Source organism: Caretta caretta, chromosome 20 (assembly GCF_965140235.1).
Source record: "Caretta caretta isolate rCarCar2 chromosome 20, rCarCar1.hap1, whole genome shotgun sequence".
Taxonomy (NCBI): Eukaryota; Metazoa; Chordata; order Testudines; family Cheloniidae; genus Caretta; species Caretta caretta.
Genome location: NC_134225.1, coordinates 2042711 through 2070515, shown reverse-complemented (window position 1 = coordinate 2070515; position 27805 = coordinate 2042711). Strand labels below are relative to the sequence as shown.

General features: G+C 60.1%; 1 protein-coding gene across 1 annotated transcript; it reads right to left on the bottom strand.

Moving 5' to 3' along the window:
• Window positions 1-7458: 7458 nt before the first annotated feature.
• GDF11 (growth differentiation factor 11) lies at window positions 7459-27797 on the bottom strand. The gene is made up of 3 exons (XM_048831573.2): window positions 27315-27797; window positions 11571-11944; window positions 7459-8467 (listed from the first exon to the last, which is right to left on the bottom strand). Exons 1-3 carry the CDS (start codon window positions 27706-27708, stop codon window positions 8087-8089), a joined length of 1149 nt encoding a protein of 382 aa, XP_048687530.1. The 5' UTR covers window positions 27709-27797; the 3' UTR covers window positions 7459-8086.
• Between the last annotated feature and the right edge of the window lie 8 nt (window positions 27798-27805).

The following is a 27805-nucleotide window of genomic DNA, read 5'->3' as shown; positions in this document are numbered from 1 at the left end:
ATGTTAGCAGTGCAGGAGTTACACGCCGCCATCTGGATTCATTTGAGTATCCTGGCACGTGTGCCTAGCCTCTGACCACTGGGATTGCACAGACACAGAGCAGGGCAGAGGGAACCATCTCCTCTGGCAGCAAGGAAAAAACATCAAGACGCATACGCACTAATCCTCACGCACAGCAATTACAAGAAGAGAAAGCACAGACATAAAAGCATCTCCTGTCGAGCCCTTGGTGTGTCACAAAGGGAAACCCCATACTAGTCTCTTAAATTTTCTTTAACCTTCCATAGTGCAAATGGTACCTCAGCCCAAGTCTTTCAATACAGAAATTTTTACAGTGAACATTCAGCGTTCTTGAGTCAGACGCTTTGCCTCGCTCCTGCAATTTGGGAAGAATCAAGTCTCCTGGTGCCACCACCTCTGAGCCTCCAGAGCATCCCCACAGCTCGTGCTGCTTGTCACCTCCTGGATGGATTGAGTTTTTGCTTCGGTGAGAGGGAGCAGTGCAGCTGGATGAGACTATCCAGTGGGGATGGGTGGATACATCAACCAAGTCAATAAACGTTCCATGGATTCTTGCAGGAAGCCTGCTGATGGGCACCTGCCGTGGTGGCCTCTGGACCTGGAAATCAGCTGATGAAACAAATCTAGCCCCTTATTGGGAATGAAAGTTACTGCAGGGTGCAGCGGCCAGTGCCTGAAAACCCAATGCCGATCCCTGCCAGAAGAGTCCCTCTTGATGGGAGCACATGTGCGTCTAGCTGCACCGTCTGTAAGGGTGGAGCCCCATCGGAATCGCGGGCTCAGGCCTGGGGCGAGTGAGTCGCAGGTGCAGGACTGGAGCGGAAAGCTCTGAACTCTTTGATTTTTTTTTTTATTATTATTATTACTTTTTAAAATATTTTTATTTATTTATTTATTTTTGATGTTCAAGTGCTGTGTTTGGTCATGTGATTAAAACAACAACAACAATGAAAAAACACCCCAACCAATGAATGGCCTTTTGGTCATGTGATTAAAATAAAATAAAAAAACCCACCCCAACCAATGGCTTCTTTCCTGAGCCGCCATCCTCATAAACTCTTCATCTTCAGATACCCAATGAAAAAAACAAACCCAAGCTAAGACATTACGCCCAGTAACACACACAAAGTAAATAATAATAAAATACTTGTAGGGCTGATCTGTACAAACACACATGAAACAACCCCTGCCTGCCCTCGGCCAGTCAGATTCCCCCGGACAATGCACAGAACAGCCATGGGTGACGTCCCCCATTGCCAGAGTTAGGTCTTTTCATCTCCGGTGTCATCTGGCTGGAAAAATTTCCCCAAATTTCTCCATGCCCCAGCCAACAGCCAGTGAGAGCTTCCATGTTTAAGAGGGAGAGAAGGGGCCTGCCTGGCAGATGTGTGTATCCAGGAAGGGGTTGTGTATTTGCAGTGAGATGGACTGCAGGGTCTACTACACCATTCTCATTTCTAACTTCCCTAATTCAAACACCACCATCTCACTGGTGGGTCTCCCATTGACTGGGAGAACTTAAACCAGCCTGGTGAAAGCACTAGGAAATATGCTGTAAGGAATGAAGGAGGCAGAATAGATGGGACCTAAGGGTTGTTTTTCATCTCTGATGTGTAGGATTCTTTAGGCTTCATCTCTCATGGGGACGATCTAGGCAGCTTGTCAGCTACTGTAGCCACAAATAAGCTCCTGGTCATATTCTCTCTCTCCCAGCCCACCTCCCGAGCCTGTAGTTAGCATGAAGGACTGATCTCAGCTTTAGTTAGAAGCTTGCTTGAGAGCTCCCTTGGCTGCTGTGAGCAAGTCACAACTGAGCTATGCTGGGATAGCCCATTGCTCAGAACCTTTCAAAACAGCCTTGGTGAAGCATTAGAAATGTCCTGAGGGGAACAGTCCTTCCCCCAGGGATCTAACTGGTCTTTTCCATCTCTGATCTCTGGGATAACATTTTTCCCCTCCGTGTCTGAGTGAGGCCACCAACAGGAAACAGTACTTAGTCAGAAATAGCCTCGCCATTCACGCTACCTCCTTCTGCTCCCCTGTGGCAAACAGGCATAATATGGCAAGGATGTGGCCCGGTTCCATAGCTCAGGTCACCTAAGAACGTCCCCATCTTAAAACTGGAGGGGATTCAAGTATGTAACGATCGTCCAATCCCAGGCTGATCTGTGCAGCTTTCGAGAGGGGTTCTGGGCAAAGGTATTGAACGGATCAGCTGGGCTTGGGAAGCAGTGCTCCCCAGGCATGGTGGCAAGGAGCAGTTTGCCTCCTAGAATGCTGAATGTTGTCCCTGGGTGAGCCAGCCCAGCTCCAGGAGAGTGAGGGGAGCCGCAGCAGTGGGATAACCGCTGGAAGACGGCCGCTGGAAGCAGCTGGAGCCCTGCTATGTTCAGAGCCTGGGTGGTGGCGGCTAGAAAAGGAACCTTCCCCGTATGAGACAAGCAAACAGGAGCCCAGATTGTTGCGAGGGAATAAAACTGGGGACCTGCCAGGTTACTGTTAGAGCTGTTTCCTTGACCATGACCACTCCTGAAATGCCGCCTTCATGGCCCTGGGGTGTTCCTAGAACAGGGTCTTGTGGGAGAAGCACAGAGCCGGCGATTCCTGGCTCTGTCACTGACTCCCTGTGTGACAGTGGGCCAGCCACTTCCCCTTTCTACACCTCCATTTCCCTGCAGGCTGCGAGGCAGGGTTGAGCCCCATTCACAGGGGGAAACTGAGGCACAGCTGAGGAAGCAGCTCCCCAAAAGGACAACAGGAGGAAGGAATTCCAGGTGCCTTGACTCCCAGTCACCTGGTCTAACTGCTAGACCCATGCAGTCCAGACCTTTCTATTCTGAATAACTTACTATGTGCTCACTGGTGGAGTAATATCTCTTGAGTCCTTCCAACTGAGACAGCACTGGGAGGGTTAGGTACAAAGCTGCTCCCGTTCCTTTTTGCTCAAGCCCTGCTGTTCCGGAGTGGCACCAGCCAGAGGGGCACAGTGTAGCTCTGTGTTAGGAAGAGGAAGAGGTGTGTTCTTAGACCTCCAAACTGGGGATGCCCTCCATGCCTGGACTGGGAAGCATCATGCTAAGGCTGTGAAGAGAATAGAAGGTCCCCAGCAGCAGATTTGACAGCGGAGCAGGGGCTGTTTCCTTGTCCCTGCTTCAGATGCCAGATGGGGAAATGATTCCCAGGCAGAATAAAGCAGCAGTGGGCTGTAGGGAGCATGAGAACTGGCCAGTTGGCTCCTGGTTCGGTTGGCTGCTGTCTCCGGGGCTCAGAAAGTTCTTTGCAGGTGTAGATTCCAGTGCTGCCTCTTCATGAGAACCAGCAATGCAGCCAGCCAAGTGCCGCTGTGGGGCTCCCCAACTGCTCACTGACCCTATGATCTTGTTGCCCCACTCAGTCCTTCCTGGCTCTCTGCTCCATGGTCGGAAGCTGGCGGTTGTGGCTGCAGTGATGTGCAAGACAGGCTGTGAATCCTTCTCACTCCTTCGCATCTGGGCTGGGCCTGTGTGGTTGTCACAGTAAAGAAAGGGGGCAGGGATGCCAAGGTAGATGGTGCCACTTCGGATCACTGCCACATTGGAGGGAGAGGTTCTTCTAACGAGCCTCAGATCCAGGGCTCTCTGTCGCTCGGGGCTTCAGCATGAAAACAGGATCTCTGGGTCCTCAGAGTTCATGGCATCCTGTTGCTTTAGTGACCTCTCCTTGAAACCAGACAATATGCTGATCTCCTTTCCAACCCTGCTCTGCCCAGGCCTCCCTTGGCAGTGAACGGAAAACACTTTCTTGTCCTGCCAAGAGCGCAGACTGCAGACCTGAGTTGGCTGGTGTGCGCTAGAAAAGCCCAGCCTGCTCCGGCAGTGGGGGGCTAATGGGCAAGGAGGATGAGAGTCAGGCGGATGGAAGGCAGGAGGTACCTCAAAGTGGCAAAGGGTCAGTGTTCCCTTCCTTTCTCTAGCAGGAGCTCAGCCTGTTCCCTTTCATTGCCCATCTTTAGCCTAGGTTAGCAGCCAGGCTAGAACCAGATCAGGGGCTGAGTAAGTTAGTTGGTCTATGAACAGTGCTTTGAAAATGTAAAGCGCTACAGTCTGTAAGTGCTAAGGAGCGAGGCAGCAGGCCAGGGGCTAAGGCCCTGGCCTGGGAGCCGTGAGATCTGTGGTCTGTGCCTGGCTCTGCCATTGGCTCTTTGTGCGACGCTGGGACGGTGACGTCCTCTCTCTGCGCCTCAGTTCTCCCTCTGTCGAGCGGGGGCCATCCCCTTTGTAAAGCGCTTTGAGATCCACGGACGAAAAGCTTGAGACAAGTGCTAAATATTGTGGGCCCCTCCTGCTCCCCCAGAGTCAGTAGCGCAGCCGGAGCAGAACGGATCTCTCTAGCAGTGGCAGATAGCAGGATCAGAGGGATCTATTCCCAGAACCTCTTTGATCCCGACCCACCCCTAAGTGCTTTTTAAGGGGTATACATAGAACCAGGGAGGCCCCAGCCACGGGGGAAAGGCGGGTATACCTGGCAGCCTTTCTGCCCTAGTAACTGCACACGGTATCTCGGGAGAGGAAAGCAAGGAGGCATTGGCTCCAGCTGACCCCTGAGGGGAGCTTAGAGAGGCCCCCATTGGAATTTGGCCAGGACGCCAGATTTAACAGCCCGACTCTTAAGATAAGTGCTAGGGGCGGGGACTCTCCGGCCTTTTCCTTCCAGTGGGCCCCACTCGCACAGGGAGCATCTCACCGACAGCTCCCTCCCCAGTCGCAGGCCCGGCCTCGCCCTGCGTCCACTACAGCTGATGCTTCCATGGCAAAGGAACGGGGCGAAAGGGCTGAGGTATTTTTAGCTTCACACAGTTTCGTAGCCGGCAGCAGGCTGAGGAGCCAGGTCTCTGCTGACCCAGCGTGGGAAGTGTTATGCTACAGGGGTTTTAATGACCACGAGGCATCAGGGACTTGGTTTGACGTCATCATCCAACTCCCCCGCGGTCCGCCGGCCTGGCGCCGGGGACACTGCCCCATGACAGCTCGGAGATGGCGACCCACGGATTCTGTTTGCATCTTCCCGATGGCATGGGCGGGGGTGGGGGGCAGCCCCAAGCAGCAGGAGCCAATGAACTCTTGAGAAACAAGGATCCTGTTTTTGTGCAAATGTTCTTAGTAATAATCCAAACAGCGAGGGCAGAGTGGGAAGCAAATGTGCTGCATCAGCAAAATTCTCCACAGCCAGGGTTTCTGGCCAAGTTTTCCTCCTTTAGAGATAAACTCGACCCATGTGCGTCCATCCTGCCGCATACCAGTAACAAACCCCAGGCCTCTGCTCAGGTCAGCGGCAGGAAGCTTCCTGTTTTCCTGAACAGTGATCCACTTTTCGACCAAGAAGGTAATGCCCATGGAAGCGCCAGGCTGGCTGAACTCACAGACCGGGGAGCAGAGATGCTCCGTCTCCATGATCTCTCTGGTGAGGCTGCCAACACATAGGCTGGTGAATCCCGATTGCAATGATGGTTTTTCCACTAGGACTCCCTCACTTCACACAGGGGTCTCCAGTCAGGGGGGAACCATGTCTGGTCCGTGGGTGGAATGCAAAGCAGCAGCCAAGAGGCAAATCATTGGTAGCCTGATTGCCTGAGCCAGCTAGCACAGAGAATCTCTCCATAACCGCCCCTGTGCCAGGAGCCAGGTGGGGATCCACACAGTGATGGGACAACCGGGCTCATTTCCTCCTAGCACACCCTCGGTCCAGAGCACTGAGCCGCCTACACTGAGCACTGCTGCCTGCCTGGATCCTGTGGCTTCTTGGGACCGAGACCACCACAAAGACTGGGGCCTGGGCTGAACCCGGCAAATGGCAGGAATTGTAGTCCAGCTGCAGCAGCCCAGTGACCTCTCTTGCCAGAGCGCTGGGACAGCAGGGATAAGAGCTTATGCGCCATAGCCTCTTGGGCTTCATCATGGAAGCACATGGAGCCATGTTCATCCCTGTGACTCTCTTCACAGAGCTCAGTGATGGAAAAGCCCTGAGAGATCCTGCCTAGTCCATCCAACCAGCTCAGTTGGATCCCACCTGGTCCACAGCCCATACGGCCAGGGCCGGATGGTTCCCTCCAGTCCGTTCCTAATGCTTTGTCTACACAGCCTAGGGAACGGTGTTTCCACAACTGCCCCTTGAGAGACTCTTCCACAGTCAGAGAGACTGCTCCTGGTCTGGCCTCCACCCAGCTGGGAATGCAAATGGAGCCTCCAGGAGCCAGGATTCCCATCCCTCACGCACCTGCTTGGGACAGATCATCTGGCTTTCCTCTGCCTATGTAAGTGGGGTCTCAGTCTGTTGCTAATCCAGGCAGTCTGGGAAGCCCCATTACAGGTGGGCTGAGGGGTCTAGGCCGGAATCTCAGACCTAGCATGGGGCAGGGGGTTATTTGGTGATTCCGAAGACAGCAAGAAAAGGGTTTATGTAAGTGCATTAAAAACCACAGCCATTCACACGGCTCTGTCTAGGTGAGGTGGGAGGCCACACGTTTTTCTAGTGCCGTAGCCAGGCAAATTGTGAGTTCTCACAAGGAGAATAATTAATAAATAAATAAGTTACCATGGGAAGCCGTCTCCTCCCAGGCTGGGCCTCTGTGCGGCCAGCTTTCTAGCGCAAGCACCCTGTGGGAGTGGGGCTGCAGGGGACTTGCTGGACTCCGTCACCTGCTCCTGCAGTCCTCTCGCAGGCAAAAACTCCCAGGGACACTGCCCCCCCCCCCGTGCCCTCCGTATTAGGATCAAAGCTGGGCCCAGACAGGAACTGGAGCCTGTTGTGCCTACCAGCCCATCTCTAGCAGTGCAATGGGATCAGGGAGTTGGGGTGCGCAGGGGATGGTGGGAGGGGTGTGCTGGGGTGCGCAGGGGATGGCGGGAGGGGTGTGCTGGGGTGCCAGGATGGAAAGATTTGGCTGAGGTGGGGTGGTGGGGAGTTCAAGGTGTGCTGGGATGCCAGGATGGGCGCATTCAGGGTGCACAAGGGGTGCATTATGGATGATGGGATGGGGGGCTTGGGGTATGCAGGAGTAATGGGGGGTTGGGATGCACAGGGGGTGTCAGGGGTTGGGGTGTTCAGGGGTGATGGGATTGGGGTGAGTTTGCTCTGGAGCAGATTGACAAGGAACAATGAGATCAGAGAGCCTGACCATAATCTGGGCTCACGGCACCTGCTCTGGGCCAGGGCGGTGGGCTCAGATCAGGGAGTTTAACCTGTGCTGGGCCAGCAGGATCAGACTTTCCAACATTAGCAATGCAGCCCCCGGCCCGGCCCCTCCTAGCTCTCCGCAGCACACGCTGGCTGGGTCCGGGGAGCCAAGCGATCCTTTCTTTGGAGACCTGCCAGGGGAATTCTCTCTCTCAAAGGGCAGGCAGCTGAAATTCCCCCTCCCGTCCTTCCCCCTCCCCCCCCCCCCGAAAACAAAACTGCTGGAAAGAAAAGGCCAGTGATCCAGGGTATCTTTCCTTTTTACCAGGCCGCTTTGTTCTTCAGTTCGTCTCTCGCGCCGTACAAAATATCCTGTGTGTTTCTGTGAGCTCCAGCTCCAGGCAATTGTTTTGATTTTCTGTTTTTAACTTAAACACATAGAAAGCTTCCACGGCTTGTAAACGGTTGAAGAGTCGCTGTCCTGCCGTCTCGGCGTTAACCATTTCGCTCCCAGGCCGCCCAGGGATTGGCTAGTCCTCCAAGAACCAAACCCCGGTAAGAGACACCTCTCTGACTGAGCCACAGCTGGTTGCTGATGCCGATGACAGGGTGGGTTGAGGGGGCGGGGGATAATGCCTTTGCAGACTTGCCTTGGGAGAAAAGCGGTACCCAGCTGGCCCTCCCCAGGTAGGGACGTTTGCTTATTGCACAGTGCATGGCGAAGCGCGGGAGAGTTTGGGTTCTGTTCGTTTTTCTTGGGGGTGTTCTGTCTCTCCCCCCCTCCCCCGACATTCACAAAAGAATTTTAATGTTTGTTCTTTTTATATGTATAAAAAAAAGGGGGGAAGCAACGATGACTCTTGCTGGTTGGCCGGGAGCACGGGAGCGGGGCTGGGGGAGTACCAGCTGGGTTTTAAGAGCAGCCGCATCTGTCGACCACCATGCCCGGGATCTTGCCGTAGATAATCTGCTGTTTGTCATTGAAGTAAAGCATGTTGATGGGGGACATCTTGGTAGGGGTGCAGCAGGGCCCGGCCGAGCCCCGGGGGTTGGCCTGTTGCACCAGGTGGGTGTGCGGGTACTTCTGCATGAACATGTACTCGCACTGGCCTGAGCAGTAGTTGGCTTTGTACCGCTTGGGGGCAATAATCCAGTCCCAGCCGAAGGCCTCGAAGTCGACAGTCAGCGGGTACCGGCAGCATCGGGACTCGGCGGAGTGCTCGTCGCAGTCCAGCCCCAGGTTGCGCCGTGAGCGCTTGTTGTTCTCCAGGACGCGGAGCTCCATGAAGGGGTGCTGGGGGGAGAGCAGATAGCTGAGCCTCGTCCCCGGGGCAGCTAGGGCCAGCCTTTGGGGAGGGGAGCATGCTGCAGGGAGCCATCTTACCAGCTCCCCTAACCAACCAGCCGTAACCTCCCATCCCTCTGCCTACCCATCCTTCCCCAGCTACCTGTCCACCCAGCCATCCCTGTCCACCCCAGCCCAAGCCTCCGTCCACCTAGCCACCCTTCTGTATCCATCATCCTTCCCTAGCTACCTGTCCACCCAGCCATCCCTGTCCACCCCAGCCCGAGCCTCCGTCCACCTAGCCACCCTTCTGTATCCGTCATCCTTCCCTAGCTACCTGCCCACCCAGCCATCCCTGTCCACCCCAGCCCGAGCCTCCGTCCACCTAGCCACCCTTCTGTATCCGTCATCCTTCCCTAGCTACCTGTCCACCCAGCCATCCCTGTCCACCCCAGCCCAAGCCTCCGTCCACCTAGCCACCCTTCTGTATCCATCATCCTTCCCTAGCTACCTGCCCACCCAGCCATCCCTGTCCACCCCAGCCCGAGCCTCCGTCCACCTAGCCACCCTTCTGTATCCGTCATCCTTCCCTAGCTACCTGCCCACCCAGCCATCCCTGTCCACCCAGCCCGAGCCTCCGTCCACCTAGCCACCCTTCTGTATCCATCATCCTTCCCTAGCTACCTGTCCACCCAGCCATCCCTGTCCACCCCAGCCCGAGCCTCCGTCCACCTAGCCACCCTTCTGTATCCATCATTCTTCCCTAGCTACCTGCCCACCCAGCCATCCCTGTCCACCCCAGCCCGAGCCTCCGTCCACCTAGCCACCCTTCTGTATCCATCATCCTTCCCTAGCTACCTGTCCACCCAGCCATCCCTGTCCACCCCAGCCCGAGCCTCCGTCCACCTAGCCACCCTTCTGTATCCGTCATCCTTCCCTAGCTACCTGCCCACCCAGCCATCCCTGTCCACCCCAGCCTGAGCCTCCGTCCACCTAGCCACCCTTCTGTATCCGTCATCCTTCCCCAGCTACCTGCCCACCCAGCCATCCCTGTCCACCCCAGCCCGAGCCTCCGTCCACCTAGCCACCCTTCTGTATCCGTCATCCTTCCCTAGCTACCTGTCCACCCAGCCATCCCTGTCCACCCCAGCCCGAGCCTCCGTCCACCTAGCCACCCTTCTGTATCCGTCATCCTTCCCTAGCTACCTGTCCACCCAGCCATCCCTGTCCACCCCAGCCCGAGCCTCCGTCCACCTAGCCACCCTTCTGTATCCGTCATCCTTCCCTAGCTACCTGTCCACCCAGCCATCCCTGTCCACCCCAGCCCGAGCCTCCGTCCACCTAGCCACCCTTCTGTATCCGTCATCCTTCCCTAGCTACCTGTCCACCCAGCCATCCCTGTCCACCCCAGCCCGAGCCTCCGTCCACCTAGCCACCCTTCTGTATCCGTCATCCTTCCCTAGCTACCTGCCCACCCAGCCATCCCTGTCCACCCCAGCCCGAGCCTCCGTCCACCTAGCCACCCTTCTGTATCCGTCATCCTTCCCTAGCTACCTGTCCACCCAGCCATCCATCTCTAGCCAATCCCTTGATTTCGTCTACTAATCCAGCCTCATCTGCCCCCTGCGGCCCTGATGAAGTGTGGGGAGAGGTTCAGCCTGTAGCTGGGTGCCAGGCAATGCAGGCCGTGGTCTGGGCTGAGCTCTGTGTCACTAGGCTGAGTGGGTCCCTCCCTCCTCCCCAGTGTTCAGCCTCGCCCTGCACTGGGCTCCAGCATGATTTGAACCTGGGGAGCCATAAATCCTGTCAGCAGGACAGCTAGAAGACTAGGAAAGTCTGACCCATCAGCTACTGCTGGCCCGGGGACTCAGAGACAGGAGGGGCTTGGGCAGGAGCCAGCCATCTCCTCACTGGGTGCACAGACAGATTGTCTGAGAGGTGACACGATGCAGCTCCCGCGGGAAGGCAGCTGTGGGCCTGGGCAGAAGGAGACAACCCCTCTCCCTTCTGCCCAGGAACAGGCAGAGGCTGAGGCTGGCAGGTGAAACTGACGGGAAGAAGCGTCCCCATCAGCAGCCATCCTTGGGCCTGCAGCACAGTGGCCTCCATTCCAGGCCTGCTGCTGGGGAGCTTGATGGCGAGGAAAGAGGCTCTGGGGTGGCTGGGAATCAGAAGGGGCTAGACCACACCCTCCGCATCAGCCTGGCTCCCCGGGGCTCCGGCAGAAATCCCCCTTCATGGGGAGAGCATGATGACCCAGAGGGTAACGGGTCTGTGCCTTCCTTGAGCCATCGGGCTTCAGCCATTCTGGGGTACACAGTACTAAACCAGACCCAGAGCCCCTGCTATCCCAGCCCTGGGCCCCCCACCTCAGCCCCCCAGCTCTGCCAGTGCCCCTCACTCTCGACCCGCAGCCCCCATTGCCATCTTGGTGCCAGTATTCTGGGTCTCTCCTAAGCAGAGTTCACCCATTATATGAAAATGGAGCAGAATTTTGTGCTGTGTTACGATCTGTGCTGAGGAGAGCCCAAGGGTGGGGTGCACTGTGGTCAGCACTGACTTTGAAAGGAGAGTGCCCCCTTCTGAGCCCCCGCCCCGCTCCCTGCGGCGTGGCGCCCCCTTCTGAGCCCCCGCCCCGCTCCCTGCGGCGTGGCGCCCCCTTCTGAGTCCCCCGCCCCCTGCGGTGTGGCGCCCCCTTCTGAGTCCCCCGCCCCCTGCGGTGTGGCGCCCCCTTCAGAGCCCCCCGCCCCGCCCCCTGCGGCGTGGCGCCCCCTTCTGATCCCCCCGCCCCGCTCCCTGTGGCATGGCGCCCCCTTCTGATCCCCCCGCCCCGCTCCCTGTGGCATGGCGCCCCCTTCTGAGTCCCCCGCCCCGCTCCCTGTGGCACGGTGCCCCCTTCTGATCCCCCCGCCCCGCTCCCTGCGGCACGGTGCCCCCTTCTGATCCCCCCGCCCCGCTCCCTGCGGCACGGTGCCCCCTTCTGAGCCCCCCGCCTTGCACTGGGACATTGGGCTCAGCACTGACTCAGTGGAGAGCTCCCAGTCACCCCTGCCAAGGCCAGCAGAGCCCTGTAAGGGGCCGGGCTGGTCCCCACCCCTGCGTGTTAACCTACCAGCCCTTCCGCTCCGGGGCCGAGGGAGGTGACGGCCAGGTCGTTGCCGTTGGGGTCGAAGGCGTTGATCTCGATGCCCCAGTTGTTCTGCGGCTGCTTGAACCAGTTCTGCAGCACGTGCTTGAAGTCGATGCTCTGCCAGTGGCCGAGGCGGGAGTGGAGGTCGATCTTGAGGGAGCGGATGCGGATGTGGCGGCTGCCCTGCTCGGTGACGGGCTTGAGGCGCAGGATCTGCAAGTAGGCGGTGGAGGTGTGCTGCACGGGCCGCAGGTGCACCCACAGCTGGGCCTTCACCACCTTGGTGAACATGATCTTGGGGCTGAAGCTGAAGTAGCAGCAGTGGGGGTTCCCCTCTATCTGCACCACCGGGTCCGCTGCGGGGGGGGAGGGGGGAAGCACATATGAGTGGAGCTGCCTCCCGGCTCTGGACACCCACTACCCAGCCCCCAGGAGCCACAGCCAGGGCCTCGCCAGCGAAGGGCTGACTGGGAACTCCTCCCAGAGCGTTGGGAGGTGAAGGCCGGGTAATAGGTCATTAGGTCATTTTCCCTGTATCTGCACTAAGGGCTTGCATCTGGCCTCTGACCCCAATGCCGTGAGGTGTTAGTGACCCCCCTGCGGATATTACATAGGCAGGGATCAACGTGGTGCTGCAGGTCGGGACTGAGGGGCAGTGGCTGAGCTGGGGGGTTCCAATGCTGGAATAGTGGGCGGGGGGGGAGTTCCCGAGGCACTGAAGAGCTGTGGGTAGCGGGGGATGGCTCCCCAGACTGACATAGCAGGGCGGGGCTATGGGTCAGGATTGAGGCACATGGGCCGAGCCGGGAGGGTGGACCGTTGCCAGGACCAGCCCACGGTGCATTGCTTCCAAGCTGCCTGTCACTGATCCGCTTTCCACCTATGTCAGAAAAGCAGCTCCTGAGCAAACCCTGCTCGGGGGGAGCAGGAATCCTGAGCCCCCCTCAACCCTCACAGTGCACAGCCAGGGAACTGACGGCCTCTCTGTCAGGAGCAACCGGAGCCAGCATTTCCTGCGTGTCTGATCTCGGGGAGTTCAGCTGCACCCCAAAGGGAGCAATTCCCCCACAGAACTGGACAAACCCCCAAACCAAGGACTCACTGGGTCATCCCTGGATTCCAGTTTCCAACACTAAGCACTGAGTCCTCGGGGTGTGGAACCCAGGAGCCCGGCACTATGGGGCTGAGGCCTCAAACGTGGGCAGAGTTTAGGGTGAATCCAGGCCTGGGTGAGGCTGGGCACTGATCAATAGCGTGGGGGGGCAGAATGTGGCTGGTTCAAAGCAGACAATCCAGGGTGAATTTGGGGGGCGATTTGGGGATCCCAGGACTCTGTGTTTCTATCCCCAGCTTTGTGTTGAGGATCATATTTTGCAGTCCCTCCTCTTTGTTACCAGAACACCTCCACCAAAATCTAATAATCCCCTGCCCTGATCTAGCTTCCTCCACCTGAGAAGGCCTGGATCATCCCACCTGGCCCTGCAATGCTGCCACCTCTGGGGTGGAACATGCCAGCTGTGTAACCGCTCCAGCAAAGCTACACAAGGAGTTAGGATGGTGAGGAAAGAGCCTGCATCCAGCGGCAACTCCAGGAAAAATTAGAGGGGCAGCAGGATGAAAGTGCCAGGCCAAGATTAACACCCTGAGCCCTGCGAAAACCATGGCCTCTCCCCGGAGCCTCACTTGCCAGATATCACCACCAGCGGCACAGTGCCCCCTAGTGCTGTGCTGGGGCAATGGGGCCAGCCCTGCCTGCCAGGGGAGAGCGCCCCCTGCTGACCCCCCCCTTGCTGCCTGCAGAACAGTGCCCCCTAGCGCCACACTGGGGCATCGGGGTCAGCTCTGATTGCCAGGGGAGAGCGCCCCCTGCTGAGCTCTCCTCCCCCTCTGCAGCATCTGCAGGAATGGTGGTGTGTTTCAAACCTATACTGATTTTCAGGTTTCTACTGCCTGGGTGACCCCGAAAGGGCCAGGGGGCAGGCCATGGGAGCTGGGAGCAGGAGAGGGGTATATTTGGTCCAGTCAAGTCGTCTTTGTGTAAGGACAATGGGGGTGCCAGCAGGGGAGCATGCTGCCTCCTTTGTATGGGTGCTGTTTGCCCACTTACAATGGGACTAGCAGGGGTGCTGAGTCCTAAGAAACTCATACCACTGGTGACGTGAACCAGCAAGGCTCCTGGACAGGATGTCTGGCTCTGGGTGAACTCCCTGAACTCAGCCCTGCCCCAAAGCTGGGAGCCAGGGCGTCTGCGCTCACCACGTCTCCCATAACTTGTTTGTGTCCAAGGGCAAGTGTGCACCTTCCCTGGAGATTGGCGGGGAAGGGGGGATGGGGAATGCTGCCAGGAACAGGCTGGCATCTGCCAAGGGAAACATTTATCCAAGCCGAACTGGCACAGCAGACAGAGTGGGGAGCAGCAAACACACGTCTGGGCCTCCAAATCCCAGGAACTCGTCAATTCTGCAGCACTTAGCTGCAAGCAGAGCAGAACAATGAGCCCGGGGGAAAAGCAGGCCCCTCCCCATGCCATGGAGGTTTTGCATCCCCAGGACTGTGTGGGAGCTTCTGCCCTGCCAGCTTGAGCAGTGTTGAGGCTGGGTCTGTGCTGGGATGGGAGCCCCCCAAACTAGGGACATGCTGCCCTCTGCGGTAGGAGGAATTGAGGACCCGATGCGGTGCTGCATGAGATGTAAAACCCAGGTCCTGCCCCTGATTGCGCACCGCTCAGGGGGACGGCCAGGTTCCCCCAAGGAGACCAGCTCTGTGCCTCCCTGCAAGAGCCCTGTGCAAAGAATCCCATCTGCTAGCTGGCTCTGTTTGTTCTCTCCTTGGCAGCCCTCAGCTGGGGCACTCAGGACATTCTTGGGGGTTAGGAGGGCACCAAAAAACTCCCGAGCCCCAGTCCTGGCTCTGCTCCAGGGTCACATGCAGGCCCAGGACTGCCAAGCCATTTCTAACAGAACCTCGTCTTTCCCCTTGGAGCTGGGAAATATAATGATGACTGTGCTCATCCAGAGCCCAGAGAAAAGGGCGATGGTGGGGGGACCGGGAGCCCGGACTCCTGGGATCTACTCCTAGTTCTGATGCTGACTTGTCATGTGACCTTAGGGCAAGTCATGCCTTGTCTCTGTGCCCCTTCTGTGACATGGGGCTGTGAGGTGACTTCTGCTGAGCAGCGCCCTGCTTTGTTGGCTCAGAGGGGGGAACAGAGCTGCAGAGGGCAGCATGGCCCTAGCTGAATCGCCAACACCAGCCTCCTGTGGGCACTGTCAGAGGGGGGCCGGGAACCCCCTGCCATGGGTGCTGTGGGGGGGGGGCCAGGATTCCCCTGCCATGGACACTGTCAGAGGGGGGCCGGGATTCCCCTGCCGTGGACACTGTCAGAGCTGGGCCGGGAACCCCCTGCCGTGGACACTGTCAGAGGGGGGCCGGGATTCCCCTGCCGTGGACACTGTCAGAGCTGGGCCGGGAACCCCCTGCCGTGGACACTGTCAGAGGGGGGCCGGGATTCCCCTGCCGTGGACACTGTCAGAGTGGGGCCAGGTGCCGTGGGCGCTGTCAGAGGGGGGTTGGGAGCCCCCTGCCGTGGACGCTGTCAGAGCAGGGCCAGGTGCTGCGGACACTGTGAGAGGGGGGTTGGGAGCCCCCTGCCGTGGGGGCTGTCAGAGTGGGGCCAGGTGCCGTGGGCGCTGTCAGAGGGGTCCGGGATTCCCCTGCCGTGGGGGCTGTCAGAGTGGGGCCAGGTGCCGTGGGCGCTGTCAGAGGGGTCTGGGATTCCCCTGCCGTGGGGGCTGTCAGAGTGGGGCCAGGTGCCGTGGGCGCTGTCAGAGGGGTCTGGGATTCCCCTGCCGTGGGGGCTGTCAGAGTGGGGCCAGGTGCCGTGGGCGCTGTCAGAGGGGTCTGGGATTCCCCTGCCGTGGGGGCTGTCAGAGTGGGGCCAGGTGCCGTGGGCGCTGTCAGAGGGGTCTGGGATTCCCCTGCCGTGGGGGCTGTCAGAGTGGGGCCAGGTGCCGTGGGCGCTGTCAGAAGGGGGTTGGGAGCTGGCTGCTGGGCAGGAATAGGGGGAGCTGGTTAGGGGATGGGAATGGGGGGAGCTAGGTAGGATGGGGTGATGCCCCCCAACTTTTTCTCTGGCACACATGCAACACCCTGTGCACACCCATCCCCCGAAAGTGCTGCTGGCTCTGACCCTCCCTTTTGGGGAAACATCTGGGTTGAATTTAGCGGGGAATTTCTCCCCCGTCCTCGCCCGGTGGCCCCCCCCCCCCGCACACGCACCGGTCAGGTTTAATAGCACCCAGCTGCAGCGCTGGGCCATTTGCTGTGAACCGAGGCCTCCACTAACAGATAGGGGTCATGACACCAACCGGGGGCCAGGAATGTCTCCGCACCGCCCCCCGCGCCCACAAGGGGCTCCCATAAACCAAAGTGACAGGGGCCGGGGGGCCTTGCGGTGCTTTGCTAACAAACCCCTCCCAGCAATTTGCTGAGCACAAGCCCCCTATTAAACCCACTCTCCTGGGAGCAGCCCATAAAAGTACTTTCCTCTCTCTGCCCCCTTCCCCTTCCCCTCCCCGTCAGCTCTTAAAGCCACAGCACGGCTCTCTGCCTTCCAGTCCCCTGGCCTTGCTGGGGCAGAGCCATGGCCAGTTACGCTCTGCAGCGCCTCCCTCTGGCTGATCTGAGGAAGAGTGTGGAGAGGCCACGATGGGGCTGGCACCATGCGGGGGCTGGAGGGTGGGAGGGAGACAAAGGGGATCCTCAGGGCACTGCAGCAGATGCGGGGGGGGGGTCTTCCACTTGCCCCCCCAACCCAAGAAGGGCCCTGCTGGGTGCTGGGCTCAGGCAGGGGTGCCAGGTGTGTGGCCCCATGCCAGGTCCAGGTGAGGTCTCCGAGCCTCAGGGGCAGCTCAGTACGCGGGGAAAGGCAGGACGGATGGGCACTGTGCTCATCCCTGGCCCGGGCAGGGGCTGAGCCCAGCCTCTGCAGCCCACTGAGCCCTAGGACTCTGCAGCGCCCCCGGGGCCTGGCGAGCGGCGGCTGCAGTGATCATTGTGGGACACCGGTACCCAGAGCTGTGCCAGGCCTCACCAACCCACAGCTCTCAGGGGCCCTCAGCCAGCGGGCAGCCCCCAAGCCCTGCACCAGGGACCGACACAGAGCAAAGGTGGGGGTGCGGGTGGGCAGAGGTGACAATCTGGGAGAGGAGGGAGCCAGGCCAAGCATGGCAGATATAGGCAAGTTTAGCTCTGCCGGTGCCCCTCACTCCCGACCCGCAGCCCCCTGCGCTCCCAGCCTTGGGCTCCCACCCCACCCAGCTCTGCCGGTGCCCCTCACTCCCGACCCGCAGCCCCCTGGGCTCCCCCCCCCCCAGCTCTGCCGGTGCCCCTCACTCCCGACCCGCAGGCCCCTGCGCTCCCAGCCCTGGGCTCCCCCCCCCCCAGCTCTGCCGGTGCCCCTCACTCCCGACCCGCAGCCCCCTGCGCTCCCAGCCTTGGGCTCCCACCCCACCCAGCTCTGCCGGTGCCCCTCACTCCCGACCCGCAGCCCCCTGGGCTCCCCCCCCCCCAGCTCTGCCAGTGCCCCTCACTCCCGACCCGCAGCCCCTTGTGCTCCCAGCCCTGGGCTCCCCCCCCCCCCCCCAGCTCTGCTGGTGCCCCTCACTCCCGACCCGCAGGCCCCTGCGCTCCCAGCCCTGGGCTCCCACCCCACCCAGCTCTGCCGGTGCCCCTCACTCCCGACCCGCAGCCCCCTGGGCTCCCCCCCACCCAGCTCTGCCGGTGCCCCTCACTCCCGACCCGCAGCCCCCTGCGCTCCCAGCCCTGGGCTCCCCCCCCCCAGCTCTGCCGGTGCCCCTCACTCCCGACCCGCAGGCCCCTGCGCTCCCAGCCCTGGGCTCCCACCCCCCAGCTCTGCCGGTGCCCCTCACTCCCGACCCGCAGCCCCCTGTGCTCCCAGCCCTAGGCTCCCACCCCACCCAGCTCTGCCGGTGCCCCTCACTCCCGACCCGCAGCCCCCTGCGCTCCCAGCCCTGGGCTCCCCACCCACAGCTCTGCCGGTGCCCCTCACTCCCGACCCGCAGGCCCCTGCGCTCCCAGCCCTGGGCTCCCCCGACCCAGCTCTGCCGGTGCCCCTCACTCCCGACCCGCAGCCCCTTGTGCTCCCAGCCCTGGGCTCCCCCCTTCCCCAGCTCTGCCGGTGCCCTTCACTCCTGACTCGCAGCCCCCTGAGCTCCCAGCCCTGGGCTCCCCCCTTCCCCAGCTCTGCCGGTGCCCCTCACTCCCGACCCGCAGCCCCCTGCGCTCCCAGCCCTGGGCTCCCCCGACCCAGCTCTGCCGGTGCCCCTCGCTCCCGACCCGCAGCCCCCTGCTAGCCCAGACCTGGGCTCCCCCCAGCTCTGCCGGTGCCCCTCACTCCCGACCCGCAGCCCCCTGCGCTCCCAGCCCTGGGCTCCCCCCTTCCCCAGCTCTGCCGGTGCCCCTCACTCCCGACCCGCAGCCCCCTGCGCTCCCAGCCCTGGGCTCCCACCCCCCAGCTCTGCCGGTGCCCCTCACTCCCGACCCGCAGCCCCCTGCGCTCCCAGCCCTGGGCTCCCCTGACCCAGCTCTGCCGGTGCCCCTCACTCCCGACCCGCAGCCCTTGGGGAGACCATGAAGCTTGTGTCACTTGTGGCCTGAGGCAGACGAGTCCTGGCCTCCAGAGGCAGGTTTGTGCCTGAGCTGCCTCCCCAGTAACCCTTTTCAGGGCTCCTGCATCATCAGCCCCTGGGGTGTGGGGCAGGGATCCCCCTCCAGGGCGACTCCCACCCCTGCTCCCCACCATGCTGCCCACCACGTGCAGCGGCTGCCGAGGAAGGCACCGCGCCCCCTAAGGCTACTCTGGGCACGCTGGCCGCCCTTGGTGCCAAGATGCTATTCCTGTCACCCTGGCAACCAGGGGCAGAAAGTTTCCCGGGACACCGGCTGCAGCTGAGGACTGGTGGAGTGTGCGTGGGTGAGGGGCTATTTGTCCCCAGCTCTGACTCCTCCAGGCCGGGGCTGGCATGGGGCTCTGTGCTTCGCTCAAGGCTCACCTGTGGCTCTAGGCTGAACTGGGCCTGGGCACTGCAGCTTCATGGCCCAGTGGCACCAGGTGGCTCAGGAGCCTTTGGCTGATGCTGCCTGCCCCCCAGCCTGCCTATTTGGGGGTTCCCAGCCCTGCAGCTCTGATCCGAGCCCACTAGCCCTGGCTCCCGGTTTAGGAGCCAAGGCTCCCACTTCAAGGCCTGGCGCTGCCCCGCTTGGCTCCAGCCTGTAAGCCTGAATCCCCTGGGTGCCAACCCCCCCAGCAGAGGGATCGCGTGGGCCTGCCCTTGCCTGGTGCTGAAGCTTCAGGCAGCCTGTGTGAGCTGGAGTGGGAGGAGCCCAGTCCTGGCCTGGAGGTGCCAAACCCCAGCAGGCCAGAACTCCCTCACCCCAAGAGGCGGGTCCCTGCGGGGGGGCTTGGCAGGGCTGGGGAGCTGCTGATACAATTGACACCCTTCATTTTTCTGGTCTAGCAGCAGCCACAGGCACTGTAAGCACCAGTCCCAGAGACTCACACTCCATCCATCCATCCTGCTCTTCCAGGAGATTCAGCCTCCCTCTCTTCCATTGCTAGGATCCCCCAGCTCTGCCAATGCCCCTCACTCCCGACCCGCAGCCCCCTGCACTCCCAGCCCTGGGCTCCCCCCAGCTCTGCCGGTGCCCCTCACTCCCGACCTGCAGCCTGCCTTCAGCTTTTTTAATTTGCTCTGGGCTCCATGGCACCCTAATGGTGGGATTTGAGAGTGAGATTTGTTGGGTTTCACACTGTGCCCCCCCTTAATCTCCCTTCATTAACTTCCCCTCCCCCCACCCCAAAGGTCAGCAGGGTCACGGGTAGCCAATAAATGGTTTTAGGACCCAATTAACCTTCCCTAGTTTCTTGTGCAGTTAAAAAAAGGGGGGGGGGCTGTGCTGAGGGGCGGGGTGGGGAGGGTGAGGAGAACCTGAGAGGTTTATGGGCCCTACAGCCTATAAAACCTTCCTTTCCTTCTGTTCAGGAACCATAAAAACCAACCCGCAATTGCCAAGCGAAATTCATAATAATAACGCTGGAAGACAGCGCATGGGGGGGTTGGTGCTTGAGTTGGGGGGGGTCACCTGCCCTAGGATCCCACAAGCCAGTCCTTCTCCTCCTGTGACAGCCCCTCCTAATGGGGCTTTTGGCCCCACTGAAACGGGTGAGGGGGTTGAGGGTGGACGGTGGTTAGGTTCTCTCCCCCCTCAGCAGTCAGGTGGGGTGGGACGGGGCTCTGGTATTTATTTGGGGGGGGCAAGTGAAGGGACTGGGGGGACGGGTGGGGAGCAGCAAACATTCACACGGGTGTGGAGCAAAGCCCCCGGCGTGTTCTCAATTTTATGGGTAATAAAATTTCAAAGCCGCTCCAGTCTATGAATGCTCAAGAAGGAAATTTGTCCATGAGCTGCTGGAGGGAACCATTCCTCAGCCCCCCTTCCGCTCGGCCTTTGCACACCCCTCCAGCCTGGCCAGACGCCCCGGCCCACCCTCACTGCCAGCCGACACTCCGGCACCAAAGCCAACCCTGAGGCTGGGTAACTGGCACTTCACCATGCGCTGCACTGGCCCATGGGCTCATCCCAGGGCCAGGGCTGCAGGGGGCACCTGTGTATTGCATCCTGGGCATGCTGGGCTCAGGATGGATCAAGTCAAGGGCCCCAGACTCTGGATCAGCCCCGGGAGAAGGCACCAGAGTCCAGTAGGACCCCTCTGGGAGAGCATAAAGACAGGCAGTGTTTCCTAGTGAGTTAGAGTGGGGGGGTGGGAGCCAGGACTCCTGGGTTCTATCCCCAGCTCTGGGAGGGGAGCGGAGTCTAGTGGGTTAGAGCAGGGGGCCTGGGAGCCAGGACTCCTGGGCTCTCTCCCTGGCTCTGGGAGGGCAGTGGTGTCTAGTGGTTAGAGCCCCACCAGTGACCACCTCCCTGCAGTTTGCAGAATTAGCCCAGCTGGGGCCAAGGTCAGTATCACACCTCGACTGTAAGCTGCTTTGGGCGGCGGCTGTCTGGGCTTTGCCCAGTGCAGTGGGACCTGGGCCACAGATGGGTGACAGGATACTGCAGGGATGCAACTAATGGCAAGAATTGTCGCCTTTTCCATTGCTGGGGAAACTGAGGCATGGATTGGGATGTGATTTGCCCAAGTTCCCACAGTGAGTCAGTGGCAAAGCAGAGCCCGGGTATCCTGGCTCCCACCTCCACCTCTCTCTAACCACTAGGGAATGAGGTGTGAGCAGCCACATGAGGACCGGGAGGCATGACTGAAAAGTCCCTGCTGTGCCTTCTCCTCTTGCTGCCCCCAGGGGGCGCTGCTCCAACCCCAGGATCCGGCCCAGTCCGGACAGGCAGGCTGCACTTTTCCACCATTCCCCTGCACGCATCTAGCTGGAGAGTGGGAGACTAGGTACCACCCGTCCCTGGTGTCTGGCATGGTTGGTTTCTTTGCTTCTGGTTTGCCTGGGTTGACCTCACCCCCACCCCAGGGCTGGATCCAAGCTGGAGAGGTTCCTACCGAGAATGCTGCCCCCACCCAGAGCTCCAGTTCTCCCTGAGGCATGGCCAAGGCTTGTCAGGGAGGGACGGGACCGATTGTCTCTGCTCTGTGGCACTTGCTCCCTCAGCTGACTCCAAGCACCTCAACAACCCGCTCCCAAGGAGCCAGACTTGCAAAGGGGTTCGGGACCCCACCCAGCCAAGCGGAACGGAGACCCCTCCACACGTGGCCCCCAGGAAAGGTCAGGCCCAGGGGCTGAGAGTTCCAGGCACAGTGAGTCCCAGGACTGCTGGTAAGTGTCCCAGCTGATCACATCCAGCGAGGTACAAAAGGCCGCCCACGTACCCAAGGGCATCACCACGCAGAGCCAGGGGCACGAGGACTGGCTGCCAGGGCCTGTCCCAGGCCAGGAGAAAGCAGGATGCAGGGACGGTATGCCTGGGAGCAACGCTGTGGCTGGGGGCGCTCGAAGGGAGCAAAGCCCTGATTAGAATGGGAATAAGGTGCGGTGTGTGTGTCTGGGAGGGAGAGGAGGGGGCTGTCTGGGGGTGAATGGAGGGAGGAAGTTGTGGTAGCTGCATGTATATCTGGGGGGATGGATGGACGGATGGACAGACGGAGGGGCTGTCTGGAGATAGCTAGCTGTGACAATTAGACAATTAATTGAGAGACGGCCCTCGTATTATATAACTAAGCCAGGACACGGCAGCGATCCGGAAAGCCCCAGCTGCAGCATCCGTTCAGTTTGGCGGGTTTGGCTCCCAACGAGTCGGTGTCTGTTGCTCCTCCTGTCACGCGGAGTGGGATGAAGCGGAATGTGTTTGCCATCGGTTCAGTGTCAGGGAATTCAGGGCAGTTCTCTATGAGCTTCACCTGTTTGCCGTGACAATACACACTGCAGAGATAGTCCCAGGAGTGACACAATAACTATTCTGCCTGCAATGTAGCCGTCTTTGGGGTGGGACTCAATCCCAGTAACCCAGCACAACAGATCAGTGCAAGGGGTCATTGGGGGTCTGCAGGGTGCACACAAGAGCTGATGTTGGAAGTGTCCACCATCTTGTTATTGGGACAATCGACCTAGAACTAACAAAGGTGAAGCAGCGCAAGACAGAGGGTCTCTATGATGCTAGGAAGTTAGTAGATCTAGCAGCGAAGGCATTTTTCAATCTGCTACTTAGCCGTTGATTTGAAGAGTTAGAGACATTGATGGAGGGAGAACAATGGCCGTTTTTAAGCAGCCAGGGTTAAAGTGGAGGGGAGAGCTCGGAAACAAGAACGGCTCCATCCAGACACATGGAGGCTTGCTGGAGAGAGGGAAGAACGAAAGGAGATAATTCAACAAGACAAGAGCTCTTCTGCAACAAGACCCTGCAGACAAAGAGAAGGAAGTGAAAAGCCAGGAGAGATACGAGAGAATGGATGGAAAATCAAGTGAGAGAAGCTGGGGAGGTGCATGAGAGAAGGGATTCCAAAACCTTTTTTCTAGTACCTAAACAGCTGGCATCACAAGTCTCGAACCTTTGTGGCATTGTGAAGGCCCGAGATGGTACAATTTTAACCCCAGAGGAAGCACAGAGATTCCGTTGGGTGAAACCTTTCCAGGCTGTGCTCGACCAGCCAGAACCGCTGTCACACACCGAGAGATGTGAAGAACTAGCAGGCTTACCTATGTCACTAGAAGCAATCACCTTTGAGGAAGTAACTAAGGCCATAAACCAATTGAAGAGCGGGAAAGCACCAGGCGATGCTGAGATCGATGCTGGACGGTAAAGAGTTGCAGAGGAGGTGGCAGGGAATGCCACGTGCAGGGAGTGCAGGATGGTTTGGGATAAGGAGCTCTGTCCCATGGATGGGAGAAGACGTGTCATCGGGGGACCAGCTTATTTGTGGCTGCTGGAGTGGGGGGGCCTCCTGTCTGTACCTGGAGAAGGTCATTTTGAATAGGATGAAAACTGCTCCTGGTGGAGAGTGGGCTGGATTTTGATCCGGAAAGTTGTGTTCAGAGCAGATTTTCACCTTGAGGAGATGCTGAGAGTGGCTTAGCGTCTCAGCAGAAGATGGGTTTAACTTCCATGATAAACCCCAATAAACCCTCTGGAGGATCCTGCGGGCTTGTCTACACATACCGCACTGTGGCAGCACAGTGGTACGCTTGGTGAAGAGGCGGTCTGGGCTGCTAGGGTAACTTCTCCTGTCAGCAGAGGAACCCCACCTCCCCGAGAGACCGGAGCTGTGCTGCGGGAAGCCCTCCTGCTGGCATAGTGCTGTCTGCCCCAGGACTGCGTCGCTCAGGGGTGAGTGACTTACTTATACAGACGTAAGGCTGTAGTGTAGGCCGAGCGGGAGACGCTGTGAAATCCCAGCAAAGATTGCTAATCTGCATCAGGACAGAGCGGAGACACAGAATGGTTAAAGATTGTTACTGCTGTGAGGCGAGGTGGCTTCTCTTCTGCACGGTCACAGACTGTGACGAGAAGAGTGACGGCTGCAGGCCGCTGGTATCATTTGGGCCGGAGATAAGCTGCATGAGTCGGATTTTGCAGATGACATAGTCATCCTGGATACCAGCTTGGATGGAATGAAAAGATTCTTTCTGAGCAAAAAAGCAGAAGCTGCCCCAGTGGGACTTCGTATCAACATGTGGTTGTGTAGCCAGAGAGTGCTGTCCATGCTGGCTGATGTGCGATTGATGGAGAAGAGTATGGAAGAGTTGATGACTTTATCTTGGAAGTACAATATCTGCTAACAGCAGCTCACTACACCGAAGGCAAGAATCAGCAAAGCCTGTGGATCATTCTCCCATTTGTCAAACATCTGGAAGAGGAAGAAGATCCATCTACACACTAAAATGAGATCATACAATGCTCCTGCTCTCCCAGCACTACTGTACGCCTCCAAAAGGTGGCTGAGGGTCCAAGTACACAACAGGACGCTGGGTGCACTCCACCAGTGTTGTCTAAGAAGAATCTTGGGAATGAACTGGAGAGATTGTGTAGCCAACATAGAAGACCCGCGTCTCAGTACTTAGAGATGGTGACGGTGCTTTGGCCATGTCATCCGGCTACCCGGTGGCACAATCGCAAGGATTGGATTAGATTGGATCCCACCTGGAGGGAAGAGAAGGTGCGGAGGACACAGAACGGCCTATTGCAGTAAGATTGGAAAGGAGACCGCCCTCATGGAGACAGCTCACAATGGAGTCAGACATCAGTCACAGAGCCAGCCAGGGGAAACGGGTTGCCTCATGCACCTAGACACAGGAGGTGAAGTCTCAGTGGGTCTGAGTGAAGGAAACCCCAGAATATGCTCAGCTGGAGGGAGAATGTAATTTCCTGAGGTGGGATTTCGTCTTGGCACCCTCAATCTCGGAGGCAGCATGCCAGGGGAAGTTTAGAGACCACAGGTGGCCAGGAGCTTGGTGGTAAGTCTCATCTGGAAGAGAGTGGCCCGTATCCAAGCACCCCTTCCCGCTGTGCTGCATTATCCAGACCCCCACACAGACTGCACTGTGGGTGACTCCCACCCCCGGTACTCACTGGGCTCTGGAGCAGCTGCAGCGTGGAGACGAGGGGGTATGGCCGACCAAGAGATTTGCAGCCACCGCATACCAGAGCTAACAAGGAGGATCACTGTGGGCAAAGCCTGAACGCCAGTCCCTGGTTCCCCGAGCACTGGGGATGGCACTTAGTGCCCTGTGAAATTCCCTGGAGTGCGGAGACCCGGGAGGTCAGCAACTCATTGGCAACTCAGGGAGTTTGGACACAGAGAGGACGGACACGTGGACCTTTTGAGGGCTGAACTCCCACGGTCACTAATCCTGCAGCCCCACAGATCTTACCACCCCTGCTTCCCCCAACCCCTCAGCATGCCTAGATCCTCCAGCCCCCTTTGCTTCCCATGGCAGGTTGTTTTCTGAGAGACGTGATCCAGCATTTGTGCCATCGCAGGGCAACCCCCTCCACCAGCTCCCTGTCTGAGAAGGCTCCTCCTTGCACACCCTACCTCCTGGCCCCACGCCCTGCCCCCTGCTTGCACTCCCCTGTTCTCTCCTCTCTGTTCACTGCCCTGTCCCAGGCTTGGTGGTGACAGCACTCACAGCCAATCCGTCAGCCCCCTCAGGGAAGGAGGTTCCATTTATTGCCCTGCCCTGGAGGCAGCCCAGCCCCTGGGATCAGGCTGTGGGTCTCTGCTGCTGGGGAGGGGCTGGGTGACACTGGAGCCCCTGGGCATCTCCAGGGCAAGGTCAGCCCAGCCAGCAGCAGCCTCGCCTCTGCCCTAGCGGGCCCCAGCTGCAGGCTGGGGAGCTCAATCCTGTGGCCCGTTCACACCCCGGCCTCTGCAGAGGCTGCAGCCAAGGGCCCAGGTGGTGCCAAGAGCAGTGGGATCTCAGAAAGCAGCTGCTCCCCGGGTGGTTCACCTGCACTGGCCCCGGCCAGCTCTGCAAAACCCACCAGCCCAGCTGAACGTGGAGGCCAAGGAGACAGAGCACCAGGGCAGGGCTCGCTCAGGCACACGGGCATCACCCAGCCGCTCTCCAACATCCACCTGCTCATTGGACAGAGGCCTTTGGCCCCCATGGCTCTCAGCCTGGCTCCTTTCACCCCAGCTGGACTCAGAACTATTCCACTGCAATAAACGCGCCGGTTTAGTCAGGAGCTGATGGTATTCCCCACATTCACCGCGCCTGGCTGGTGCCCCTCACTCCTGACCTGCAGCCCCCTGCTAGCCCAGCCCTGGGCTCCCCCCACTCAGTTCTGCTGCTTCCCCTCACTCCTGACCCGCAGATGGGGAAACTGAGGTGTCGGGCAGCAATGTGACACCATAAGTCAGTGACAGAAACAGCATTAGACCCTATGAGTCCTGGCCTGCAGCCCCCTATGCTAACCCTAGACGACCCCGCTCTGAGCCGGGATTGGCACCCAGCCTGCATGTCCTGCCAGCAGGGATGCCCTCACTGCCACAGCTGAGCCTTGCTTCTGCCTGGGCAGCACCTCACTGGCTGGGCCAGTGAGCCCAGGACCCTGCTAGCCCTGTCTGAGTCTGCGCTGCGGGCTACGCACAGCCGGTTCGTATCAGCGCCTCCCAAGCCAGGTTCGGGATCTGCCCCGGTCACTTGCTTTGGGGCTGCCCGCTCCGCTGGGCCCCCCATCCAATCAGCCAGAAGTCCCCCATGGAGGAGGCTCAGGGGCAGCACCACCTACCCCATCTCCCCCCATGAGCCCCAGGTGGGCATCTCCTGCTTGCCAGCCAACGCTGGGCCTGGGACACCTTGGAGCGGCCTTGCCTGGGGGCCAAGTGCCTCTGATGTGGCGACCTGACGTGCCACCTTCAGAGCCTGGCCCCAGCTGCCCACTCTGGGCTCCTGCCCCCAACCCCCATCAGAAGGAGGGAGAGAGCCGGTGCCTCCAATCCTGGGGAGCAGAGACCCCAACTGCTCCTGTCAGGCGCCCTGCCCTCTGCGGGATGTTTTCAAACTAACTTTCTCCCCTGGCCAACTGGAGCAACCCCCGCCCCCAATCTGCTTCCCAGGAGCCAAAGCTGGGCTGTGCCCAGAGCCCCGGCCCAGCTGCCCGCACCCCCGCCAGGGAAAAGCCCCTCGGCCGAGCCCAGGCTGGGCAGAGGGGAGCCCCTGGCCAATTGCGGGGGGCAGCGCTCCCGGGGCCTGGCTCGCTTGGGGCCAATGACCAAACTTTCGCAGCCGGCCCCAGCGGCAGCCGCGTTTGCGGAGCTCGGCCGCAGACAATGACCCGCAGCCCCGCGGGACGCCCCGAGCGGCCTCTGCTCGCGGGGTGCGGGACCCTGAACTTTGCGGGCGCCAGGACTCAGCACCAGGTTCCTCCGGCCGGGGGTGGGAGCCAATAGCCCCTCAGGGGAGCTGCACCCTGCCCCCGACCTGCTAGTCAAGGGGAGCAGGCAGGAGCCCGGAGCCCAGCCCGCTTGCGACGCCGCCCCCCGCGCAGCGACCCCCGGGCGCTTCCCCCTGGAACTCGCGCTGCCCGCAGCGTGGAAAGGGCGCAAAGTAGCCGGGCCCCTGGGCGGCGAGGACCCGGCTGCGGGGAAGGGGGCTCCGGCCCAGCGGGGGCGGGGGGGTCCCCATGAAGTTCGCCTCTCGCTCCCCCCCGCCCCGGCTGGTTAACAAAGAAGCCACCTACTCTGCTGGGCCATGCTGATGACAGTCTCGGTGGTGGCGTGGTACTCGTCCTCCTCCAGGTACTCGTCCTGCGGGAAGGCGTCCCCCTGGAAGTCGTGCAAGTCCAGGAGCTGCTGGAGCGGCGGCGCCTTGGGCAGCAGCTGGTTCACCACCTCCCGGCTGATGTTGGGCGCCTCCTTGAGCCGCAGCTTGCTCAGGATCTGCGACTTGATGCTCTCCAGCCGCATCTCCTTGCTGTGCTTCCGCCACAGGCAGACGGGACAGCCCGGCTCCTCCGCCTCGGGCCCCGGGGGGCGCTGCCCGCCGCCGGCCCCTTTCTCCACCACCTCCCCCGGGGCCAGCGCCACGGCCAGCGCCAGGGCGCACAGGAAGAGCGGGGACCTGCGCACCGACATGGCTGGACGGACGGCTCCCCTCCTGCCTCCCCCCGCCTCCGGACTTGGGACTCGGGCCGCGGCTGGCTGCCCTGGGGAGGGGGGGGTTGATGGGGGC